The sequence below is a fragment of the Cydia pomonella genome, chromosome 25, assembly GCF_033807575.1.
Source record: "Cydia pomonella isolate Wapato2018A chromosome 25, ilCydPomo1, whole genome shotgun sequence".
Taxonomy (NCBI): Eukaryota; Metazoa; Arthropoda; class Insecta; order Lepidoptera; family Tortricidae; genus Cydia; species Cydia pomonella.
The window spans coordinates 4,422,277-4,449,427 of NC_084727.1; the positions used below are offsets into that span (position 1 = coordinate 4,422,277).

The 27,151-nt window shown below is 39.0% G+C and overlaps 3 protein-coding genes across 4 annotated transcripts; 2 read left to right on the forward strand and 1 right to left on the reverse strand.

Annotated features, from left to right (window-relative positions):
* The first annotated feature begins 1,195 nt into the window (after positions 1 to 1,195).
* On the forward strand, positions 1,196 to 2,338 carry LOC133531788 (uncharacterized). The gene has a single exon (XM_061870185.1). The coding sequence runs from the start codon at positions 1,203 to 1,205 to the stop codon at positions 2,241 to 2,243; it is 1,041 nt and encodes a 346-aa protein (XP_061726169.1). The 5' UTR covers positions 1,196 to 1,202; the 3' UTR covers positions 2,244 to 2,338.
* Positions 2,339 to 4,522: 2,184 nt separating this feature from the next.
* Positions 4,523 to 25,601, reverse strand: LOC133531267 (hepatic leukemia factor-like). Of its 2 annotated transcripts, XM_061869397.1 has the most exons (5): positions 25,156 to 25,601; positions 22,215 to 22,369; positions 7,968 to 8,057; positions 6,556 to 6,707; positions 4,523 to 4,770 (listed from the first exon to the last, which is right to left on the reverse strand). In XM_061869397.1, the coding sequence occupies exons 2-5, from the start codon at positions 22,333 to 22,335 to the stop codon at positions 4,627 to 4,629; spliced, it is 507 nt and encodes a 168-aa protein (XP_061725381.1). In that variant the 5' UTR covers positions 22,336 to 22,369; positions 25,156 to 25,601; the 3' UTR covers positions 4,523 to 4,626. The 2 variants fall into 2 exon arrangements, with proteins under 2 accessions (XP_061725381.1, XP_061725382.1); XM_061869398.1 differs by lacking the exon at positions 25,156 to 25,601 and having other exon boundaries at positions 22,215 to 22,638.
* On the forward strand, positions 18,312 to 21,500 carry LOC133531264 (uncharacterized). The gene is made up of 2 exons (XM_061869395.1): positions 18,312 to 18,500; positions 18,812 to 21,500. The coding sequence occupies exon 2, from the start codon at positions 18,813 to 18,815 to the stop codon at positions 20,838 to 20,840; it is 2,028 nt and encodes a 675-aa protein (XP_061725379.1). The 5' UTR covers positions 18,312 to 18,500; position 18,812; the 3' UTR covers positions 20,841 to 21,500.
* Positions 25,602 to 27,151: the final 1,550 nt, after the last annotated feature.

A 27,151-nucleotide genomic window follows, 5' to 3' on the forward strand; every position in this document is an offset into this window, starting at 1 on the left:
TGCTTAGAACACAAATTTTGACTTTGTAACTTTGTTTGGATTAGTTAGGAGGTGAACCATATCACAAGTTCCAGGCCGTAACCCTTGAGCCGAGGGGTAGAGGGGGTTTTTCCATATATACTGATATATACCTTCTTATTGCTTGACCTAGAGATCTCTTTGCGATCTTACACTATAGGTCTAAATCGCCACCAATTACATCCACTGTCCCCGATTTCGGGCCCGAAATCAGTCCCGAATTCGGGGCTGGTAATCGTTTCCCGTTTCACGGAATATCAGCACATCGTTAACAATATTTGAAATGTAAAAAATAGGTACTTTGTCTCTAATTGTCAAAAATGTTCAATGTTTCATATTTTCGCATATTTATGAACCATTTTTTTACATTTCAAATATTGTAAACGATGTGCTGCTATTCCGTAAAACGGAAAATACATTTGCTCGGGCCCGAATTCGGGCCTGATATAGTGTGGATGTAATTGGCACTTAAGCGCTGCACGTAGTTTTAAGTGACAATGAGGGTTTTCTGAAACGGTGCCCGTGAGATGGCAGCACTGTTGCGTCAGGTACAACAACTGTCAAATACATACGCGAATTGTAATTTTCTACGTATTTTTTGGTTTATTTATTCTTAAAATCATTACTTTAGGAATATTGTTTTCTAATATGCCACAGTGTTGTGCAGTGCCTATGTGTGCAAATAAAACAGGAGGGCATAAGTTCCCTACGGGAGATAAAATCCGATTGAAACAGTGGCTTGTAGCCATTCGCAGAGATAAATTTAGTCCAACGAAAAATAGCCTCGTTTGTAAAAGCCACTTTACGGCGGACGATTACGAGCTACCGAAGGACTCAGTATTGGAAAATCGTAAGAATCTTTTCAATATTAATAATAAACTTTGCTTAATCACTTTGATTGTCTCAATGCTCGACCAACCTTCAATGATGTAGTGCCAACATTTTTAGTTCTTGCCTTATCAAAAAATACTTAACTATAACATTGTATATTTATTTAATTACTATTTCAGCCAGACCTGTGTTGAAAAAAATTGCAGTGCCAAGTCAATTCCCATGGAATGAACAAAGTTCTAGTCATCCGAAGAAAAAGGAGCGATATCAAAGACTTTTGGCGCGAAATGAAAAAAAAAATCCGTGCACAAGTACACATTAACAATGAAAAACAGAAAGATGGCACCTTCCTCATGGAAACTACTAACTGCTGCGAAGTGGAAATTGAGTTTGAGGAAAAACAGAAAGATATTGGAATCCAATGTGATTTAGGCAAAGGTAATGATCTCAAAACGCTTGAAGAATGTCCTAAACATGAAAAAAAAAGTAAAGAATCTTCAATTGGGAATGTGCTGGATGTAACCAATGCGGCCGAAATACAGTTTTATACTGGTTTCCAAGATTATGAACATATAAAATTCATATTTACTATTTTTGGTGATGAAGTAAATAGTTTAAAATATTATCCTAAAATGAAAACATTAAAGGTGCCGTTTATAAACCCATGTGATCAATTTCTTCTAGTATTAATTAAATTACGCCGGAACATGTTATTTACAGAACTCTCCTTTCGATTGAAGGTTAATAAAACAGTACTAAGCAACATTTTTATAACATGGGTCAATTACTTATATTATAAATTGAAAGAGTTGAAAGTTTGGGTGCCAAAACAATGCATAGATAAAAATATGAAGTACTACGGCAAGATTAATCCATGCACAGTTATAGTAGATTGCACGGAAATAAAAATAGAGAAGCCCAAAAATCCACTTACCCAACAGCTTACATATTCCACTTACAAATCAGCAAATACTCTAAAAGTTTTAGTTGGAATTTCAGCATCAGGCTGCGTTACATTTGTATCAGATGCATATGGTGGGTCTACGAGTGATCGTGAACTGTTTGAAAAATGTGGACTTATTGATAAACTTGAACCTAATGATATCATTCTTAGTGACCGTGGCTTTAATGTCCAAGACCTAGTGTGCCATAAAGATGTTACAGTTAATGTACCAGAATTTTTAAAAAATACTGATGGACAATTTGAGACTTCTCAACTCAGAAGATCAAAAAAAAATTCATCAGAACGGATACACGTTGAAAGGGTCATTGGTTTGGCTAAAACTTTTAAGATCTTAAGCGGCAAGCTAGATTCAAAATTGGTGCCTTTAGCAGGTAGAATTATATTTGTATGTTTTATGTTAACTAATTTCAAAAATAATATCATAAGGTAAAACATGTTTTTTTTAATTTCATTTATTTACCGTCACTTTTAACAGTACTGTTCATTCATGATCACATTACATGGTTTACCTTATTGCTATATTAAAATATAATTAGTTGTTAAATAATAAAAACAAAAATACAAAATTAAACTTTGTTTTATTTTTATCACATAGAATCTTACATGTACTATCAAAATTATTAACATTCATACATATTCATTGCTATCTGTGGCAACATAAATTGGAAGTAGAAATCTTTTACTCGAGGTATTATAATATTTTGTATAAATGAATCATTTTTGTTAACATTTATTATTTTTTCATCACAATTGGTCCATATAAATAAATCACAACTATCTCTACCTGTGACAAGTAACTGTGTTTGGATTTGATAATAATAGTTGCTTGTTTCTTTTAGTTGCAAATACCCCAAATTATGCTCTACATGCAAATAATTGTTACATCCAATTATTTCATCCTTTATGGAATATGGACATTTAACTTCTAAAAGTTTGTTATCTTCAATTAATCCATCAGGAGAAGCTCCAATAAAAGGGTACTGCACAGAAACATATAAACCACAACATTCTACTTTTTTACCAGTTTTCACCTCATATGCTTCTATTGCTGTGGTTTCCATAGACTTGCCCCATTCTAAGGCCCTGCTTACTATTTTCTTATTACATATAAGGCTTTGTGCATACTTTTCCTGGTCCTTTTTAGCAGTAAATTTACAAATCTCACCGACTCTTGAAGCAGTCACACGAAAAGATCGTTCTGTATGCCATAACTTTGTCATAGTCTGATTTTTTGTTTTCTTTTCAATCTCCTTTGCTGAGTCAGTAGTTACCTGTTAGGAGCAAAGTGTAAGGAAAGTATTAAGGTATTAACCTAAAAAACATCTACAATGTAAACTGAATAGATGTTATATACTGAAGAAAAATTGACCAAGCCCTCCAGTGGCCGAGCTGGGAATCGAACCCAGGTCTACAATTTCACTTGACTCATTCACTACCTCGCTTGCAATAGTACAATCTTATTACAAGTATTAGCTACTATAATGAATAAATTCATCTGGAATAGGTGGCTTACTGTTATTTTATTAAGGATAAGTTGATGATGTAAAGGAAAGGGTAGGTAATCATGGTCATGTATCACATCTTTCATGTTAGCACTGTCCAAAATTCCAGACAATCCTATTCTTTTCTGTGATAATGAACAGTAGTTAATAACTTTATTTCTGACTGTTGCAGCCCATTCCTTTTCTAGACTGTTAGAGGACTGTGGTCTTGGATCATAGCACATACTTCTTTTCTTTTTTTTGCAAACATTGTATTCTGATATTTCATACGAAAGGTTCTCTGCTTTTTGTGGTGAAACATCAAGTTTATTTTTTTTAGGTGCATGCCATACTTGTTTTTTTTGTGTTGGAGTGTGTTTAATTAGCCATACATTCTGATCTCGGAATTTGAGTATAGCATAGCACAAAACTGACACATGCTTACAAATGGCTTTTGGCCCTCTCCCTGCTACACACTCACACATCGATTGTATAATACATCCACTTTTGTTACATATGGCAATGGAAGCAAAATAAGTGAGGGATTTTGTATTTTCTGAATGAACTTGGCCTTTGAAAAACATATGTGTACTAGTATTTGCTGTCACTAATGCTAGCAGGTAGTTATTTTGCAGCATATTATAACCTCTTCTGTGCACTGCAGAATAATCTGACATTCCTATGCCCTCTTTATACAATTCAAGAAAATACGTATTTATATTAACTATATCAAAATTGGGTAACACTGTTTTTGAATCCACACTTTTGTATAACGTTTCTTCTGGCCATACTATCATATAAAGAATCTGACTTGAGAGGTTAGAATTATTATTTTCATTTGGTTTAAAGTTGTTGTTTCTGTCATAGTCCTTTAGCCTATAATGAATAATATACATCAGTCAACTACAACTCACTAAAACACAAATAACTGCAATTTAGTAGTTAAAGAACGAAATCCAATTGTGTAAATAAATTCTAGTACATTATGTTACCTACCTTTCAATGAGCTTTTCCTTAGTACCAGTGACTTTTGCGCCCCTGTTTTTGAGCTCAATCTTCAGTTCGGCGACCTTTTTCTGGCCGTAATCCATAACAGAATCAAGAAACTTTCAAATACAATAGAATTTCGATAATTTATGTTCAGTATCTACGATTCTGACAGCTGTTTGGACCGACGCCTACGAAGCGCCGTCTGGTGGCAGAAAAAGTATCGAAAACCCTCATTTACGTTAGTTCAGTTTTAAACGTCACTTTCATAGTAATTTGACATTCATGACGACAATTTCACACTCTGTTATAAAAGTCTGTGTTGACATAAGCCCGACTGTAGTACTAGTCAGCCGTGGTGCTAGTGGGTACGGCGGGCTCATCACCCGCCAGCAGCGCCCTCAGCGCTAACGCCTCTTGTCTGAGCGCAGCCACGTGTGCTCGCAATGACGCGTTCTCTTGCTCGAGAAGGCAGGCTCGCCATGCGATCTGAAATATAAGTTTCTGTCAAAATTTTAATACTTAGGGCCAGTCCAGTTACATTAATCACAATTAGATAAAGATAAGATAGAAGAAGTTTATTATTCAAGTAGGCATATTACAGTCAAGTGCAAAAATATGTATCGAAAGAATCGTCTCATAAATATGGTACTACGCTCTTATTACACTGGAATAAGATGCTATGGGACATATTTTTACACTTGACTGTACAATACAATCCGCTTATGAACGTCAAATAAATCTACGCCGGCTCTAACCCTACACCCTTGACCCGAGATTTAAATCCCCTCTCAATTGGAGGAGGGTATTCCAATATGGGACCGGCAAGAAACTCGGCGGGACACATCTTTTCAAAACATTACATCTTATAATTAACATGCATTAAATAAGCAAAAATACAATTTATATTACTATAGAAATCATGCAGATACATACTGTAGGTACTTTTCTTTATGGAAATTTGATTTCAAAATACATATGTACATCAAATCATACCAATACGTAACTCTATCAGAAAACATATCGAAATCTTACAAAACGAAAAGAAAAGAAAATTAATAAAATTAATGAGAATATATTTTTAATCTCGACTGCTATGAATTACCTACATAAAACATTTAATGTGCTTTCTTACCTGAGTCCTGCCTGAGTTGTGTCACCTACATATAACTCTGTACATGATACAATGATTTTAAATGCTTCTTCTTTTTATTACAGTTTCTGGTTTGGTGTATGCATGTTTGTCTGTTCAATTGGTAGACTGTTCAGTTTTCAGCGTCACTCAGCAGACAAACATTAACTATGTATAAAATCTCATAGGTACTAACAATGGTAGGAACTGAAATGGTAGGAAGGAAAGGAAATGTGTGCTGCCATTGAATCTTTCAATCCAGGGGTTGTTTGGGTTGGGTATCGATGACATTTGGGCGGCAGGCTCGGGGACGTCTGCCGCCTACACAAGGGTCCCTGCGCGGGCGGGCGCGACGTTTGATCGACGCGCCCACTGAGATGAAGGGGTGATCTATTCCCCACGAGTCGAGTTCGAGCCCGGACGGCCGCTGGCGAGGTTGCGGAAGAGTATTTCGGCGTTCCTGGGACCTCGCCCTATAGCACGGAGGCGGCAACAGAGGGGTTTTAGTGGGTAAACCATGGGTCTCATCAGCCTATACGGGAGTCCCACATAACCATCCCAGGCCCGTCCCCGCGCTTGGGTGGAATGGGGAAAGCATTTCCCCTCTTAAAAAAAAAGGGTACCTATCAATGACATTAGGTAGCAGATATTAACGCTCTTGAACTTTGTGACATGTTGGCTACGCGCACTGGTCCTCGCACTCAGCGGGAGTCTGGAGTTCTTGGCGGCCTCATTGTTGCGCCCGCGCTGAAGTACTTCTCGCCCTTCAACTCGGCGGGGATTGAGGGAGACAGAGAGACTATACCTGGTCCTCTCGCACTCGCACGCGTTTCGTGACTCCTTGGCGGCCTGGTAGTACTTCTCATTAAGTTCAGTTAGGAAAAAGAGAGACTGAGAATATACTTGGTCCTCTCACACACGGCGCGCATCTCTTGACTTCTTGGCGGCCTGGTTGTTGCGCCGGCGTCACTCCAATTACTTCCTCTCCTGCAGCTCGGCGGGGACAGAGGGATAGTGTAGTATATACAGTGAGACAGACAGCGTAGTATATACTTGGCCCTGTCTCGCACCTCGCACTCGGCGGCCTGGTTGTAGCGCTTTTCGTTCAGCTCAACGGGAAGAGAGAGATAGAGAGACTATACCTGGTCCTCTCGCACTCGGCGCGCGTCTCTAGACTTCTTGGCGGCCTGGTTGTTGCGCCGGCGCCGCTCGAAGTATTTCTCGTCCTTCAGCTCGGCGGGGATTGGTCGCTTCTCGCCGCGACGGCGGGCCTCTTCTGACAGGCCTTGGAGAGCTTGATTACGATAAAAATACTCGTTAACCCGGGTTATTTCGGCCGCGGGCGGCGGGGGGGGGGGGGGTTTGCAGGGGCAAGTATGCTTAGTTGTGATACAGTAATAACATAGATTTAGATTTATTTCTTTCATTATTAAATTACAATATAAATGATTTCAAGCTAATCTTCGTACACTAATCTATGCTCTTACCTATGACGGCTATGACTTATCAACAGTGTCATCATTTATAGCACAATCGGATTAAGACCAACCTCGAAATCTCTAGAACAGTCATGAAATTTGGTATGTATATAAATTAAAGGCCCCTTTTTCATGCCCACACCATTTGGGGACCTCGAGGAATCGCAGCCATCTTGGAAAATGTGTACCATCCAGGAGAAATTCCCGTTTTACTCTAAATCTACATTCTTTATGAAAATATAATGTAAGGCAACATTAAAGCTTATTAAATTCTACACAAAAAAGTCCGAATATCTTTGCGGAAAAAATACATCTTGTTATAGAAAATACTTGCTGCATCATAGTTTAACGCTTATACACTTCCAGGGGACATTCTCTTAATAGGAAACTCGGAGGAATCTGAATTCCACTGAATAGAGACTTCGGAAAATTGACCATTTTATTTGGAAAATAATTTGGGGCCAGGGGGCCTCCACTCCTTTGTTGCCCCGAGGCCTCCAGACCTCTAAATCCGGCATGGAGGCCCGTCCTTAGATATATATGTCAATGATGGCAAAGCTACTGGCGGTAGAACTATGCGAGTTCCTTGTATTTTGTGTTGAGTAAAAAACCTAGGTTGTTGGGTGAGCGAGGGAGGAGCGAGACTCCTTGAAAGCGACCGAAGGGACAGGAAAGGTAAGCTTTGTTAAATAAATAAATAAATAATTTAAAGGGAACATAAAATGGCAATATACAGTAGAATTTTATAAGTATACTAACTCAACAAGAATACTAAGCTAAATGAATTCTAAAACTTAAGATAAATTTATAAATAAAAAATGCTCCCTAGATTGCTATCATGTCATGTTTTATGATGCCCAAAAGACTGGCAGCGTTACCTCTTTGGATGGCCAGACTTAGTCTCTGGCCGAAGTAGCTGCCAGCGCTCTGGTCACCAGAGGCATCTCCAAGGCGTTCGGAAATATCTTTGAATATAGGGGTTTCGCACTGGGCCCCCACGGGCCCAGAGTTTCTACTCCAAACGGCGCAAATATGTAGCCCTCGCCGTTGTGGCCGCAGCCTCCGTTAATACTTACGTTGCGGGCTGCGCATAGGCAGGTGCTGGCAGTAGGGCAGGCACGGCGGCGGCGGCAGCGCGGCTAGCAGGGGCACCATGCTGGGCACGTCTGCAATCAAGTAAGTTTATGTAAAAACATTTTGTTCGGATAGTGGGGAGACCAGATACTTTTCTTGAGAAGTAGACTATGATTTAAGATCAATTGAATGAAATCAAACTCAATAAGTGTTGCAATCAGGGTGATAACTGAACCCTCCGGCATAGAAAGTTTACAGGGGAGCAGCTATATCTGCAGCTGCATACTTATAAGGTACGGCTTTGTATAGTAACCGTCACAAAGGTAAGCATTCTATCAACTCGATCGAGAAATCTAAAAAAACCGGCCAAGTGCGAGTCGGACTCGCGCACGAACGGTTCCGTACCATTATTTATTATTACGGACGGACGGACGGATGGACGGACAGCGAAGTCTCAGTAATAGGGTCACGTTTGACCCATTGCGTACGGAACCCTACAAAATAGCATAGTAATACTTAAACAAGGCGAAAAAAAATCATGATAGTTTTATAATTCCGTTGGTCTTGTGGCGACCACATACATTCGTGTGTAGCCACCTTTTCAAACAACCACGGCATCACTCGGACTGTCATGTTGACAGAGAGAGAAAAGCGAGGGAATTATTACCCATGTATTTTAGATTGTTAGAAAACGAAACCAATAGTGTATACTGTATACATCCTGATTAGTAAGGTAACAAATAAACGTTGTATCCTACACTACACGGCCGTTATTTAATGTTCCTGCCATCCTCTCACTTCACTGCCAAAGACGGCAAAGACTAATGTTCATCGTTTAGTACTTTACTTTCTCTGCTGCATCCATCCTGCATGCATCCATATCACAGTATATGTAACTTTTGAGCAACTGCGAAGCAACACTGTGCAACAGAGTAAATAGGTAAGGTTAAGTATACCAGGATAAGATCGGATGGAGGGTAAGATCGTATTATCGCAATTGCTACCAAAATAGCAGATCTACAATAACGCTTACATTGTAGATCTGCGATGATGATGACAGCCAGTTATAAGGTATATTTTTTAAACAAATTTATAAGAATAATAAGTGGGTCAAACAAAGTTTTTCTAACCTGACTTTTTAGGGTTCTGTAGCCAAATGGCAAAAAACGGAACCCTTATGGATTCGTCATGTCTGTCTGTCCGTCCGTATGTCACAGCCACTTTTTTCCGAAACTATAATAACTATACTGTTGAAACTTGGTAAGTAGATTGTATTCTGTGAACCGCATTAAGATTTTCACACAAAAATAGAAAATAAAACAAATAAATTTTGGGGGTTCCCCAAACTGAGAACTGAAACTCAAAATATAGGTCTTCAAAAGGATAGGTCTTCAAAAATGATAGTGAGGTTTCTAATATCATTTTTTTCTAAACTGAATAGTTTGCGCGAGAGACACTTCCAAAGTGGTAAAATGTGTATCCCCACTCCTATAACTTCTAAAATAAGAGAATGATAAGACTAAAAAAAATATATGATGTACATTACCATGTAAACTTCCACTGAAAATTGGTTTGAACGAGAACTAGTAAGTAGTAATTTTTTAATACGTCATAAATGGTACGGAAACCTTCATGGGCGAGTCCGACTCGTACTTGGCCGCTTTTTTTACTATGGCATCTGAAGCACATAAACTAATTACAGGCAATATACAAGGTTTAAAGCTTGTAAACCTTCAAATTCAAAAAAAAAATGTAATTCACAATTATCGCATTTGGCTGCCGGGCGTTTGAGCGTGCGCCCCGCAGTTTAGCGGCGGAAACAATTTATGTCACCCAACCCTTCACCATTGGCCGCCGCTGCCGCCGGCGTTTGCTTGCTTAAACCACTCATCTTTTATTCAGTCATCTATTAGTACTTACATTTTTGAGAACGGAGTTTTTCTGCTCTTTACGGCGTGAGTGATTAAATTAAATTAAATTAAATAATTAAATTTATTTCAGGCAATTACAGCCCATATGTGTGTTAGTAACATACAAAGTAAAAAATAACATGTAAAAACGAGGTAGGTGCGCTTCGAAACTGCATGGAGAAATTATGAATGAATTCATTGATAAAGTCGCCATGCACATTTACATAAACCGGATGAGCTTTATAATTTTAATTAATCACAATTCATAACAACTATCATTTTGATTAGAAACAATGGTAAAAGAAAGATTTAAAAAAATAATTGATTTCAACAAAAATTTATACCTAAGAGTAAATTAATTAAAATATAAAAACATTGAAACAAATTAATAAATGTCATGTAGTAACAAATATATATATTATATAAAACATACAACAAATTACAACATTAAAATTAAATTAATTTGAATTTGCCTATGTCATATCACTAATAGTCAAAATCTATGCATCATCGGCAAATACCTTCAGCATGCTGTTCGGACTCCGTATCCCATGATGCTTAGTCCGTAATTTTAGATCACCAAACATTCACGAACCATAGTTCTTCAAATTCTGGGGATGACTTTCCATATTGGACGTCATATGGTTCTCTACAATTTTAAGTTTTAAAGTCATTACCGCTACTTGAAACCAGCGGTGGCAGCATGGTTCCATTTTTATCACTTGTCACTATGCCCGTCACTTTCGCGCTTACATACTTCTTAGAACGCGACAGCCATGGTTAGTTAGTTAGTTAGTTAGTGCTTCTGGGCATTTTCCGCAAATCGACAACCATTGTGCCTATTTTGCGTGAAACGAGGTAGCGCTACTCTAACCACCCCAGCTCCTCCACGAAGCCTAGCAAAGTTTTCAGGTTGCTAAATGCCTCTCCTAGTGTGCACGGAGTCCCTAGGTATTTGTTCCTGTATACTTCTACCTGTTTGCAGTCTAGGAGAATATGTTTTGTTGTTTCTTCTTGTTTCTTCTTCCATGCACGCTCTGCACATGGGGCTGTCTGTTTTACCCACGACAGCCATGGTGACAAATGATAAAGAGCCGACCTTCTTAGCTCTACTGATGTAAAGAGTGTCGCGACTGACAAAAAATGAATTGCTAAAACTGGTGCAAAGGCTTTCCATGGTAATCCAGTGTGGAAATGCTGCAAGCATCATGGGTACCTTCGCACCGGGGACGGCGGAGAGCGGTGTATTTGTGTACATTTTTAGTTGTAATTATAAATTATAATTGTGATTTTCATGATGTGAATATACAACATTTAATATTTTAAAATAAAAATCATATTTGTAAAAATATAATATAATTTATAGTTTAAAATAAATATTGGAATCTATACAGCTTTAAAGTGTCAGTCAATGATGCACCTGCATTAACCCTCCAACTTTTAATTGTTAGCGCCGCGGCAACGACCCCTGCTGCCCTTCCGTATTCCCAACTTGTACACTATGGCTATGATTTTAAACCAATAAAAGCATGCTACTATTATTTACACTAAATTCATCAAATTCATGTCTTATGAATTTAAAAGTCGTTGATAGTCAGCCAGACGACCGGTCTGGCCTAGTGGGTAGTGACCCTGCCTATGAAGCCTACGAATCCCGGTAAGGGCATTTGTTTGTGTGATGGGAACAGGTATTTGTTCCTGATTCTTGGGTGCTTTCTATGTATTTGTATATTATGTATATATATCGTTGCCTGAGTGCCCACAACACAAACTTTCTTAAGCTTACTGTGGGACTTACTCAATCTATGTAAGAATGTCCCATAATTAATTTATTGCTACGATGCTATTAAGCTTAGAATAAATTGAAAAGTGTAAAAGTGGTTTAGTGGATGAGGTCTTGGTTGCCCAGATGGCAAAGCGCTGGAGTATTGATCCAGAGGCCGGCAGTTCAAGTCTCACCCAAAGTAATAATTTTTCCATTTTAAAATTTATTCTTAGCTTAATAATGTCCTTTAATATTTTTTTTATTTCTTTATTTATTTAAAAATTGTGTACTTTACACTTCCGTAAAAGTGAAAATAGTGGTATTCTCGCTAGACACATTAAATAGAATCACTCAGCATAAGGTTATTGCTGGTTAATGCGTACCTAATATAAGAAGTGAGATTTGTATTAGACTATCAATGATGTGGTAGAAACAAGTACTTTGCTAGCTTTTGTTCCTTCTGGAAATACGGCTTTGGCCTTATTTGTAAAATCATGGGTTGGGCAAGTGATGCTCACGATTGCTTGCCCAAGGCGATTCCAGTGACCCCGCATATTACCTGACAAAACCTAATAATAAGGTCTTAGGGCGTTGGCCCTACACATACCCACGATACGTCGTATCAGTGGGGCGACACTCCTCCTTTCGGCTTTTCCCGACTCCGTTCGGCTCAGTATTGCTACGAGTAATTATTAGGGTTGGCACAACTTGTCGTCCCTATATGTGCACGACCACAGATTAGATAATCTTGAATTTTGACAGTCCTAAATGGCCGAAAGGGATAGTGCCATACATTAGAAAGGGACAGCATAATTCGTCTCTGAATCGCTGTCAAACTTCGGTTTTGTAGGATGTGTCATTTCTATACGGTAGTACTATTATTTATTCTGTGGTCGTATCGTTGGTATGTGTGTGGGCCATTAAAGCGATCCCATGTCGTCGCCACCACACTGCATAAAGGGCATGCCTAGGGGCCTATTTCACCACGGTGACAATTGACACCTGACACTGACAATTTCCTGTCCTGTACATTTCTGGGTACCTAACCAGGTGACAATCTCTTGCGCTACGAGAACGAAACGCTATGTGTCTCTCTATCACTCTTCCATATTAGTGCGACAGTGACAGTTGCGTTTCGATTGCTACGGAGCGTAAACGATTGACATGTTGGCTACGCAGTTACGCATCCTGAATCGAGAAGTAAAGACGTACCTAGCGTCAATTTATCTATTGCAGTGGGTAACCTGGGGGTACTTACCCCCGTGGGGGTAAAACTGATATTTTACGGGGGTGATAAAGCTAATCAAAGAAAACAAAGACCTATAAGAAAAATATTAATAAAATAATTATGGAGGAGAGGTAAAATCAAGTTCCCTAGTTATTCAAAGGGGCGACAGTACTGAAAAGGTTAGGAACCACTGATCTATTGGACCAGCAATGTACCGCGAATTGTTACTGTCAGGTGACAATTTTGTTACCAGGGTGACACAGGGGCGATGGTTTTAGTCGGTATTCCCGGGGAGTCACATATAAGTCTTCTTGTTCCCCGGTAAGTCCCATACACGGCCCCTTGGGTAAATGGTGTTAGCAACACTAAAAAGATTGTCAATATTAACTGCCTAAGACCATAGGCCATACTGTCTCTTCTTCGGTAAGATTAAATTTCTTGATTTAGCTTTCAATGAACCGTTACCCATCTAATGTTTTTTTTTATTTTTTATTTTATTTAGGAAACAAACAGTCACATATTAATATATATAAGCTTAAGTGATAACAAACAGACCTTTAGTTCCATTGAAAATAAAAGTATACATAGTAAATTACAGATCGAAACAGGGAAGGTGTTAGGCATCTTCTTGTCTGTCACGCGTACAGGGACTTCAAAACATCGGTAGGTAATTAGTTTTTACTGTTAAAACCCTACCCTACCCTACCTACCTAGTTTAATAGTTGTACCTTATTTTAGATGTAAAACCAACCTTAAAATTTATAGTTATGTTCAAGAATGCATATGTAGGTAATTAATATATATATTTCCCTCAGTCACCCATTGACGCCGAACGCTGTAAAGGGTTCGCAACGTCGCCATGCATGTATTTAAAATCCATTATATGCGATATAATTTCCATAGTTTTATTTTATCGTATTAACCGCAGGAGTGACCTTTTATTAAAATGTGCATGAACCATTATTACGTTCATTTGTAGACCATTTTACACTAGTTAGTCTTCACGGGTTGCTCGCCAACCGATGACTATCCTTCAGTGTATGGGCAACCCTTTGACCGGGCCGTGGGTACCGGCACCTGGCCTAAATCCCTAAACCAACATGTGTGTCATGATTGTAGCGTGTGCCGTAACAGGTGATGATACAAACATGTAGTTTTATCAATAGTTGCCCTTTTTATTTTTTGATGAGTAAACTTAAGTGACTAAAAGTCGGCTTTTTGTATACTTAAGTGCAAAGCTTTTTAGGCATTTTGTTTCCTAGGCATTATATGTTTTAGGAATGAGGGGCTTGATAAATTTATGTGTGCGAGGCTGCTTAGTAGCATAAAGGATGCGCAACTATCAAATTTTACGGATATTCTTAGGTACGTACATAATATCTGTCTGTCAGTAAACTAGAGACGCTTTCACATAGATTTTGGTACATTGTCCCGCCTGTTGATATCTCTATTGCACTTGCATACTTAATAGGGTTGTTTCCAATTTTTTGAAACGCTTGTATTACGTTCTATATTAACTAAAAGTTGCCCTAAAATTCAACTTTTATACTAAAAAGGGCTTTAAATATGTTAAGTTAACAAAATATATTTTGACAGATGCTTTCGCGCCTAAAACGCTCTTTGAAAATTGCGTGACGTCACAGTTTACGGTTTGACACATAACTACATACACACGTAGAAGATACAACTGACATTTGTCATTTGTTGTTTATCGCCTAACTGTCAACAGTGTCAATCCGAGAGTTGTGACGTCATCAGAATCTTCAATGATGTTTCGAGTTTGGTCACGTGACGTGTGCCAAAAGTTATTTTAAATTCAATATTTACAAAAATATGGTCATTACAGGTCCCCTAAAAGTAGTTTAACATGAGGTAGTCAACATCAAATGAGATCTATATAATGGTAGTAATGAAATAGTACGGACAAATCTAAGTTTTCCACCTCGAAAACCCTTCGGATCATTGTGTGTATAATATACCAACAGTACAGCGAGGGAAATTGTTATAACTCGTATCTCTTGTATATCTTTGACGGACCAGCCCAGCAGGCGTATTATGGATGGTTTTATCCACGTGACAAAATAACTGTTACTTTTAACAGCGCGGGATTGAAAGTGAAGGACAGCGTTTTATCACGCTATCACGTAGACAAGAACGACCATCATATGCTTCCAGGTTGGTCGTGTGAATCAACAGCACTCCTTTTGGGGCAGCGTGTGTGGTAGCCTTTCTTCGTCGACCTGATCAGGCAGGTCGAAATCGTCATCTGATGATGGATCAATAAATGGATTTTCAATGTCGGCACACATCTCAGGTGTGATATATTCTCGCAGGATTGGCCATTGCAGTAGTTGCAAACAGCTGCGCATTTGAGTCCTGCTTTCCTGCAACCACACTTTACTGTGGTACAACCTATTTTGCAGTTACAGTTAAGTAGTTAATACTTTTTTAGAAACTGTGTGGCCTACTTAGACTAAATTATTGTCAATTAATTGCATATTTCATATTCTTAAAAGTGTGCATTGTGACTTTTGCCCTAACTCCGGTTCTTGGTGGAAAAAAAATACAAAACTGAAAATATCCTAAAATTTATTGGATTTTTCATGTACTTTGCAATGATCCCAAGTAATTGACCTGATAGGTATTATTAAGAAAATATACTTCTTATAAATAAACAGACAGTCGACAATTGCCTTAAACGTTGGTTAAACATTTGCACAGCCCGCTATTAACAGCATTAACCCCCTATCAGGGGTTCGTGATAGCCCTTCACGCAGTTCACGCCCCTCGGAGCCACGCGGCGACGATGACAACACGATACGGAAATCACTTGAGCTCATTAATTGTTAACAAATATTTGACGCAATTGATCAAGGGGGTTATAACGTAAATTTTGCTTTGTGGTTGGAAAAAAGTAGGTACTTACCTTGAAGGATTTTATCTTTGTTCGTATAATTGAGAAAAAAGGGGTTAGTGCTTGCACCTATTTAAAATTCGTCCAGATCAATATATAAAGGTAAGTACCCTATACTTGGTCAAGCAAATCTTGTCAGTAGCAAAAGGCGGCAAGTTTGAAAAATCGCGGGTTAGCAACACGTTTTCGAGTAATTCCAAAATCATGTCATCTGTGTTTTATCTGTGGATAGTGAATGACAGCCATCATGTTTGTTTACATTCTGAATCGTTGCTATTTCAAGAGAAATTTCTGCTGTCACCATTAAATACCAATATTTTAAATAAGCTTGTGCATAAACTTAAGCAAAGTCAAGGTGCCTAAAATATACAATCACGGTCGTTGATCGTAAATATTTGTAAAATTTGAGGTTATGATAATTACATGTTTTGGTTCGATGTACATAGCTGCTTTTCTTAGCGCAATACCAACGCAATACTGCTTTTTGAGTGTTGCCCTACTTCACTTTGCTGTACATTGCTACTGACATACTTTGCTTGAGAGACTATATTTCACGTACTCGCTACGCTTAGATTGTTTTATTAGGGACTTATGCTTGCTCGGGACGGGAGTCGAGGTCGGAGCTAAAAATTAGCAATGGCAGCAAAAACTAGCTTTGTACTCTCGTTGCACAAACAACTATTGCATATATAAGCTCTTATAGGCGTTTAGAGTAAAGGGGCCCATTGATTAACAGTTCGCCAGACGATAACGGCCTGTCAGTTGTTCGCAAAAACAACTGATATGCCCCAGGCCAGACCAGGTAATCAATGAGGCCCTTCAGATTAACCTAAGTTGGCAACGATTTTGACAGCTCTGACAATGCAAGTGTTATTATAAAAAAATCGTCAAACATCTATGAAATTATAACGTTTTAACACTTGCAGAGGCTGGGCTATCAAAATGGCTGCCAACTTAGCTTGGTCTGACTCCACCAACAAATATTTGCTTAGATGATTTTAATGATGCGCGCGAATATATATTTAAGAGGATACGGGAGCTGAGATTTAAATATTTCAGGTGAATATTGTTTTCGCTAATGGAAGCGGCTCCTGAATCTAGTGCGATAAGGACAACGCCAGGTTAGGCGAAAAATGCTGCGTAAAAATGTCAAAAAACGATGTTTCGTACTCGACTGTTTCCTCCTCCAAAACTTAATCAAATGTAACGAGATTTTGAGATCTAAATGGTGATGAAATGATCTGTGTCGGACTGTTTTGTTTTTTAGGCTTATTGATGTCAGTTTTGAATACCTTGCTTCTCTTTGCGGACTAGTAAATTAGGCTGTTTTTACGGCCGGCATGTCGTTGGATAAATAGCTTTGCCTAACCCCTTCTGAAGGCATGACCTCGGTTTTCCTTTTCTTCATGGTACAAAAAGTCCCCACTGTCTCGATCAAAATCTACAGAAAGGAGTACTGAGGACAGTACTTTGACATAGGGAAAAAAAGGAAGCGCCTTCTTTATGATTAACTATAAGAACCAACATGTAGGGATGAATGGGCATGTCCATCCATAGGACACCTTCGTTTTCGTTTGAATAAGGCCCCAGGCAAGCCTTAGGGGGTTCACGACGATACGATTGATCGCTTCGATCAATCTGACGAGAATCCCTTCGATCAATCTGACAGCGTACACGATCAGTCGCGATTGGTCGTTACGATCGGTGTTCGATCGAGGGATACAGCGCTCATACACGGAGCAATTGGTCGTTACGATCGATGCGAGATCGAGGGATGCAGCGCCTGCGGCGTCTGCGTCAAGAATAAGACAAATCGTTGATCGCAAAGAGCCACAGAATGGCGATTCATCGTTGCGGTATTCATGATTGCACAGCTTTTAGTAGCGATTTGCAATATCGTCTTCGATTAAATAAATCGATAATGATATTAAAATACACTACTGAACCGTTGTTTTGATCCGTCTGTAACGACGGATTGTAAAGATGAATCGTACCATGAGTGAGCCCCTAATACTTAGTTCCATCAGTGCTAGGGTGTCCTCTGACCTCTGAACTCCATGGCAGGTAACCAAAGCTACCGACCCGGGCCATTACTGCGTCATTACGCGCCCTGTCATTACGGTTCCCACCTGGACGCTCCCGTAATTAGTACTAGGGAGACGGTGTAACAGAGGTAAATGCAGGGGTTGTCGCGGACGCTTGCAGAGCGCAGGCGGGTTGGGAGATGGCAGTTGGTGTCCGACTGGTGGCAAGTGTCTCGCACAGAGCGCAGATGTAATCGATTATAAATAATATAATATATACGATATAATTTTATTAGAACAGAAAAGTGCCTCTTTGATCCCTTTCGGTCATCTCAAAAATATGTCTGCGGTTTATTGCCGCGACCCATACAAAACGTGTGAAAAGAGCCGTGGCAATTAGACGCAACCGCAGACATATTCTCAGAGAATAACCCTTTTCCGAATAGGGGATATGAAAAAGAATCACCACACCAACGTGAGGATAATAATAACTGTACACTAGGGGAGACCGAGGTAAGTTAACACAAAGGTAAGTTGACACAACTTCAATATCTCGGAAGCTATAGGCATTAGAAGTTTGGCAACAACGCATTTCTGATCCGCCGCTCCGCCGCTCCGACTTGTCAGTACACGCCGCGGCCGCCCGGCGAACGGTTGTGGCACTAGAGCGTCTGTGGCGAAAACTGCACGAAAAGTAAGTATTCCATCATTTTTTTGATGCCATTTATTTCCATGTTATATTACATATTTTGTAATGTGTATATATTTGTTTTCAAGTGTTATTAACCAAGTTTAACATATTAAACTCATTTTTAAACCAGGTAACGACGTGAATTTTAAAATAATAATTCAATGTAACTAACCGTCGATTTCAAGGGAGAGGTAAGTTGAAACAGCTTGTGTCAACCTACCTCGTTTGTTTCAACTTTCCTCGTTTGTTTCAACTTTCCTCGATTTCAATTTATATTTATATTAGGTATTTTAAATTCGTATTTTTTTTTGTAGAATGCCGAACAATTACAAGCGCAAGACGGATAGAGGCGAAGTAAGCATCGAAATATATGAATTGGCTGCCGAGGAGGTTAATTTGAGAGGAAAAAGTCTTCGGGATGCTGCAAAATCGTATAACTTAAATTATTCTTCGTTGTACCGTTTCATTCAGAAAAAAAAGAAGAACAATGACATGCCTGTCACAATGGGGTATGTGCATAACTCTATATTTACTCCTGAAGAAGAACAAACATTGGCCGAATATTTTATAAATTGTGCAGCAGCTAATTATGGTCTGAATACTAAAGATGCCAGGCGACTGGCTTATCAACTCGCTAAAAAGTACAACAAGAAATTCCCGCCTACTTGGGAAAGCAATGAGATGGCAGGTGAAGTATGGTTGAGGCTTTATATGCAACGGCATCCAGCACTCTCTTTGCGAGCTCCTCAAGCGACCAGCCTTGCTAGGGCCACCAGCTTCAACGAAGCAAATGTGAAATTGTTTTTCGACAATTACACGCAGCTGTTGGATAAGCATAAATTTTCAGCCTCTGATATTTGGAATATGGACGAAACAGGAGTTACAACAGTCCAAAAACCTAATAGAGTCATCGCTCGTAGAGGGGAAAAACAAATTAGCGCGATGACATCAGCCGAGAGAGGGACGTTAGTTACAGTGGCCCTAGCTGTAAATGCTATAGGAAATCATCTCCCGCCAATGTTTATATTCCCCAGAAAGCGATTTCAGGATCACTTCATACGGGATGGACCAGTTGGTAGCGTAGGGTCTGGTAACGCCTCGGGATGGATGCAAGAAGAGGATTTTAATTTTTTTCTGCAACATTTGCACAGGCATGTTCGGTCGTCACCCGATAAAAAAGCGTTGTTGATTCTCGACAATCACAGCTCGCACGTTGCCGTGAATAACATTACATTCTGCAAGGATAACGGGATAGTATTGTTAACATTTCCTCCACACTGCACGCATAAGTTGCAACCCTTAGATCGTGCTGTATTCGGCCCATTGAAAAAAGCAATAAATACCTCTGCAGATAGCTGGATGCGAACTAACCCAGCAAAAACGATGACGATATATGATGTGCCTGGAATAGTAAAAACGGCCATGGAAGTTGCAGTCACAGGAAGAAATATAACGTCAGGTTTTTCAGCATGTGGTATCTGGCCCTTGAATTCAAATATTTTTACAGCCCAAGACTTCCTCCCAAGTCAAGTTACCGATCGTCCGTTAAACGAAATGCAACCCAGAGCAACGGAAAACCAAGGGGCAGAAACTAGGCCAACGCTCGCGGATCCAGTAGCAAGCACCTCCACAAATTCTGCTCCTGTTGCGACTTTAGTTCCGGGGAATAGTACTGTGTTAGAACATGATTCCCCATTGCCTCAACCCAGTCACAGCAGACACAATGCAAATATGTCTACTCCTCTTCCAGTCGTAGATGCAACTCAGCTAAACCATGAACCAGAAGAAACTGTTTCTTCTATATCCGAATCTGGTGTGGATACTAGCGCTGCTCGACCCAACCACGAACTTGGTGAGCCTATTCCTTCTGGATCGAATGTTACTGCTTCGGATAAGACTCCAGTCAAAATATTTACACCCGAGATTATTAGGCCTTTACCCAAAGCTTTACCACGAAAATGTACGCAGAACAGACGTAAAGTTAAGTCAGCCGTTTTAACGGACACGCCGGAAAAAGAAGCACTTGAAGCCATTGAAGCAAACAGGAAATTAAAGAATGTCAAGAAACGAGTTTTAAATGATTCAAAGCAATTAAATATCACATCTAAGAAAAAGAAAGCTACAAATCAAAATAAAAGGCCTACGAAAAACAAGAAGAAACAAACACGAAAATCTGACAGTGAAAATGATGATGATTGTTTATGCCTATGCTGTTTAGAGTCATATAAAAATAGTAGACCCAACGAGGAATGGGTGCAGTGTATAGACTGCAAAGGTTGGGCTCATGCAGAATGCACAACTGGCGAATTAAACTATATCTGCCAAAACTGTTTATCTGATTGAATTTGTTATTTGTTTATTTGTATTATCTTGTGTTAAACTATTAAAAATTCTATTAACCAAGAAGTAAATTAATATGTTGGAAGGATTTCCAATCTCATAGTGAGATTTTTTTTTGATTAAGTAAATCTTTATTTTGTTGATGTTTAAATGTTCGAGTGTGGTTAACCAAGAAGTAAATTAATATGTTGGAAGGATTTCCAATCTCAGTGAGATTTTTTTTGATTAAGTAAATCTTTATTTTGTTGATGTTTATATGTTCGAGTGTGGATAAATAATTAGAATGTAAATGTACCTAACCTTCTTTCAAGAACATGACTGATTATTTATCTACAAGTTACAATGTAGGTAGGTAAATGTAACCTTCTTAAAAGAAGATGACTGATTATGTGCAAGTTAGAATGTAGGTAGGTAAATGTAACCTTCTTAAAAGAAGTTGACTGATTATGTACAAGTTAGAATGTAGGTAAATGTCACCTTCTTAAAAGAACATGACTGATTATGTGCAAGTTAGAATTAAACTATTTATCTGCCTTCCTCGCAATCTCATGAAGGGAAAACTATTTTAAGTTACAAAAGTTTTTTTGCCTTGATCTCAAAAGAAGTTCCTTCATTGTGTTGAGGTCAAGATGTTTATTTTGATATTAAATCGTTTTCAAGCTCTCCATTGCGTTTTTTTATCCTTAAATGCTTGATCTTTCTCTATGTGTCAACTTGCCCAGGTACCTGTTTCAACTTATCTCGGTACTAGGAGGGTTGAAACAGACTGACTTGATGCGGAAATACCATATTTATAAATAGTTCTAAATGCTAATTACTTATTTTGTTGATGTTTATAATTAAAGGATGAAATTTGCTTTCCAATGATATATTCTTTGCAATTCTAGCTTATATAATGAAGCAGCTATGTTCGGAAATGTAAATTTTGTGTCAACTCTCCTAGGTCTCCCCTACATATAAACCAAATCCAAATGAATCCATTTAGATATCCAATTAGATATTTTTTATAATTCAAAATCATGATTTAAAAGTCAATTCTACTAGTCAGCATGTTGACACGATTCAAAACCGCTTTGCCACTCTTGTAGATAAAATTCAACATTCTCATTAGTTTTTGAATAATAAGCCTTTACGATTAACGAGGTGCGGCTGTAGCACGGTCGCTATGTCGCTACTTGTCACTATGCCTGCCAGTTTCGCACTTACATACTTATTAGAACGTAGAAGTGATAAAACTACAGCCGCTGGTGTGGTGAAAATTATTTTTCTTGTTTGACTCCATAGCAAGCGGAGGGCAGCCAGCGCGCTGCTGTGCTGCGCCGAACATGGCTCCAAGTATAGAAGTAGGTTCCTGTTGTTCATGTTCTGTATATTTACCTGGTGGTAAGAAGTGGTTGTAACTCCGTAGCAAGCGGAGGGCAGCCAGCGCGCCGCTGTGCTGCGCCGAACATGGCTCCAGGTCGTATAGAGGTAGGTTCATGTTCATGTTTTGGTCCATTGCTTCACTTCACTAAGGCACTTTTCAATGTTCACTTCAGTTAAAAAAATAAGAAGAACTTAGGTAAGGAGAATTATTTACGTATGTAATGTCTCGATAATTTCGGAACACCGAGATTATCGAGACAATTACAATATATGTTAATGTTTAGAGAGTTGCAATATACCTATGTTAAGGAAATTCGACTCAAAAATGATGACTTATCAGCCTCACCAGGCCCAAATCTCATTTTTTTTAAGTAATAGTAAGGCTTTTTAAGTTATAAGTAATTTAAAATTTTCCTTCCTCAGGTTTTTGGCGCACCTACCTACTCACACGTTACCAACCCATGTTAATACGCTCATACGCATATAAGACGCTCTATACGCACAACTTGATTATCGTAAGCGGTTATCATAGCTTTTATACACCACATATATTTTATAGAAAACCATTACTTTTTAGAATAACCATACGTAGTCCCTGGGAAAAACCTCGTCTGGGAGCTCATTCCACAGCCGGAATATCCGCGGGAGGAGGGAGGATATACCTCTGTAATCGCACAGTGAGCGTTTAGGTTTAAGGGTGTGAGTGAAAAATGTGGGTGAACGTCTTTTTTTCCGTGGAGTAATGCATTTATTAGGCATTCCGCCAGGGAACTAGGACAGATATGGCCTACCGACGGCGAACGCACCGGTACGTACTGTGGTAGACAGCGTCCGTAGGCATGGCATCATGTCATACTTCTTCAGAGCACTTTTTACAAGTGGTAGAACACACATAAGGCGACAAAGGATTTCCCATCTTCCATCCAAAAGTTAGCTAAGAAATCTTCGTAAACTTTTTTAACTTTTTTAATTCATTGGTTATTACAGATAATACAGATTTTGGAATAAATTAGTCAGTGACAAAAATGAAAATTTTGCCGTTTTTTTCAATTCTATCCTATCCATGAATAAACTTGGTACTTGTCAAGTACTTCATGGACCAACCGTTCTAGGTAGTTTTTTTTATTTTTTTTATCCTTTATCTGTTCCATTCTCTGGACATTTCTAATGCTCTAATTGTAGGGTCCTTACATCGTTATAATTATAATCATAATTAATTTACATAAAAAGAGTCAATGCCGGATTTAGAGGTCTGGAGGCCTCGGGCAATAAAGGAGTGGTGGCCCCCTGGCCCCAAATTTTTTCCAAATAAAATGGTAAATTTTCCGAATTCTCTATTGTGGGGGCCCTTCTTTTGTGGAGGCCCGGGGCAGTAGCCCCGGTTGCCCTCCCCTAAATCCGGCCCTGAAAAGAGTTATTTTATACTCAGACACACCCTAGCGCACCCACTTTGTCAGTATAAATAAGGTTTTGGCAAAAATCTAATTTTTGGTAAAAGCTTTTATCGCTGACTGTACTTTCCTCCAAAGGCAAGTAGGCAACCAATACTCATTAAGACATTTCTAAAAACTCCAAACACAATTAGGTTGCTTTGTTTTATCATAGAGTTCCTATGGCTCACTCCTGTCTCCATCATCAGATCAGCTTGATGGTACCATAATATTGCATTGTCATCCAACTTACATATGTCTGCAAAATTTCACCTTCTTTGGAAGTCGGGAAATGGGTCAAATTTAACTTGCAAGATTTGACCCGTACATACATAGGTACATTGCAAGTTAATTTATAAAGCTTGTAAAAAGCGCGAAGATTTAATTTTCTATAAAAAAAAAAAAACAAATATTTGCGCCTACATTTTTTAAATTAGCCGCCTTTTTCTGCTGACAAGGTGGGTATCCCAGAGTATGACATGTTATATATTTGAAATATTATTACCTACATGTATTATAGAGCACTTTTCTTTCTGATTAAGGTCTGAGTTAGATTTCCGTTCCAATTATTACACAAACCTATAGATATGGGTCTGTAGATACAAACTTGACTGCTACGAGCTACGGCGTAGAGCTCGTGGTGTCCGTACTAACTTAGAGAAATAAAGTAAGCATAGACTGCTCACTCCATACATCAGTTTTCTTACCAAAACGCTGATTATTTTGTAGTCGACATCTAGCGTCAGATTGCGGATTTATCAGTACAGCACTGCTACTTGACAATAGATGTCTCGACGAACGAAAAGTCTAATGCTCAACAATTTTCAGCTAATATTATAACCGGAACTCTATTTTCAACTCCTTATGCTTGTAATATTAGTTATAAATTGTTGAGCAATACGCTTTTCGTTACTAGCGACACTCGTGATAATCTATTGTCAAGTAGCGGTACTGATAAATCCACTACTTGTCTAGATGTTGACTAAAAAAATAATCAGCGTTTTGGTAAGAAAACTGATTTTGGTAAGAAGACAAGATTTTGCCGTTTTGATTACCGGCCAAAAGATGTAAGAAGTACGTAACCATTGGGACGCGACTCCGACTCGCACTTGGCCGGTTTTATTCTATCAGGTTCTCACTGCTGATATGAAAAGTTGTAGGTAGCTATGTGCCAGACGCCATGAGACCTAAGTCAGACCTAAGAAGGCCGTGTGTCGTCGATGCGATCGTCTTTTTTGTCTTTCGCAACGCTCAAGATTATAAGTTTAAAAGACGAGCGAACCCTTCGTTTCGATTTTAAAGAGTTTGAAGTAAGTTAAGCTGTTTTTTCGAGTACCGTTAATTTCATTTGTCGAGTCTCACCACGGTTTAGAGGCCGATTTGATTCCGGATTTAGAGGCTCAGTAACATAACGCAACTTTCATTAAAATTTACACAAATTCCAATTTAAGTTTTGATTGAATATTTAGTGTTTAAAAAAATTAAGGTTTGACTTGGAGAAAGTAAACAAGCGCACTAGCAACCTTATATCGGTACTTTTAGTTTTTATCCACACTTTAACACCACCACTGAACTAAAATTCACACCAACTAAATTACAAAAGGAAAGCTTGGCGTTAGGTAATTTTCACGGCTCCTCCGATTGGCTATTACGTTAATTATTAGATCATTTCCCGGGCGCTGATTGGTCCGTTTGGCCCCGCCCCCGCGCCTTATGACACGCGGTGTCATAGAATGTAACGATCTTTTTGAATTGTTAATGAAGTGTTATTAACGGTTTCTGTGGGTCTTTTGTTGGGGGAACTTTGCTAATATTTGCTTTTTTGTTAAGGTGTTTGTTGCTGTGATTGCTGAGTGTTTGCAGGTATAACATGCGGCTTAAATAAATATGTAAAGTCAATCCGGGTAATGGGCCAATTACATCTACACTTCCCGATAACGGGCCCGAAATCAGTCCCCATGTCGGGCCTGATAATATTTCACATGTAAAAACTACTTTGTCTACTTGCCAAAAATGTTCATTGTTTGAGATTTATGTACCAATAATATCCACACTTTATCAGGCCTGAAATCAGACCCGATTTCGGGCCCGAGAAATAATATTTTTCCCTAGTCCGAGAAATAATATGTGCTGGTATTCTGTGAAACGAAAACCATTAACAGGCTCGAAATCGGGCCTGATTTCGGCCCTGAAATCGGGAGGTGTGGATGTAAATGGTGCTAAAGTGTGGATATAATTGGCATAACTTTGGCTGGCCTTCACATTGGGGCCTGTTTAGATTGATTACTTAGTGTTTATTGTGAGTTCATAATTTGCTACTTGCGTTTAATGGCAAATGTAGGCATGAACGCGCACTAAACAGTTCTAGGTAATATAGGTATGAAGGCCAGTTGCCTACACTTACCTTGCAGCCAGTCTTATCCGTATTGACCTTAAGTTTAAGTACACAGTGGTTTTTATTTACTAGCCTGAAGTGTACAGGAACCCTCAAGGCCTAATTGTTAAATTCTTGACTTTTGTTATAGGGTTATTGGTTATTGAGCAAAGTGTGTCCAATAAAACACCCAACGAAGGCAATATGGCGGCGTGGCAATGACGCCGCGCGCGGGTAACAGCACAGCGACGTCTGTGGCGACGCTTGAAATTTTAGATTAAATGATTTGATCGAAATATAATGAGAAGCTTTATTTTCAAGTAGATAGGTTAACTAATCGTTTCCGTTAGCTAAAGCTGCCATCGGCGATATCAGCTGGTGACGCCCTCGCAAGTACCTACAACACTAAGTGGTGCAGTGTCTTAATATCGGGGTGGGTTACGCAACACCGCAAAATTGATACACCAAACTGTACGTGGGGTAAACTGAAATTTTTTAGAATAGACAAAACTGTTGGAAATAGGCCATCACTCCCTTCAACTCTTTTTGGTCACACGTACCTACTACTTTTCATTAGGATTGGATCACCCTAAAATGGCGACGCCCTTGTAGATCGGGCACGCACTATTTAACTTTTTCGCAGATGTACCAACAGTCACGCCCCGTGGTGAGCCATTTAGGGTTCTAGCTAAATTGGACATTCCACAGCGTAAGTATAACAAACAATTTAGCTAGGACGTCAATGGCTCAACAATCATGGAGAGTGACATTATTAATGACCTATTGAGTTTATTAGAACTTATAAGTAGATATAGTTTCTATTTTCCTCCGTGAGCTTCTACGGATTATCGTCTTATCTATTGTTTAAAAACCGCAAAGGCGCGTGCCACTATGAAAAAATGGTCAAGCCGCATAGGTAGCGTTTATTGAATTACTACTCTATTGAGCACGGAATAAGATTCATTATGAACTAATACAGAATTCTAACAGAATAGCTGTCTGATCTCTATTGGTGCGTCTAAGGTAGGCGACTAAACGCTCTCAAACCAGCTTAACTTGTGACACTGCGATCCGAAACAAAGATACGTATTCGAAGACCTCGCTTGCACTGATAATGCGAGCGCACGGCTAGCTAGCGCCAAGGA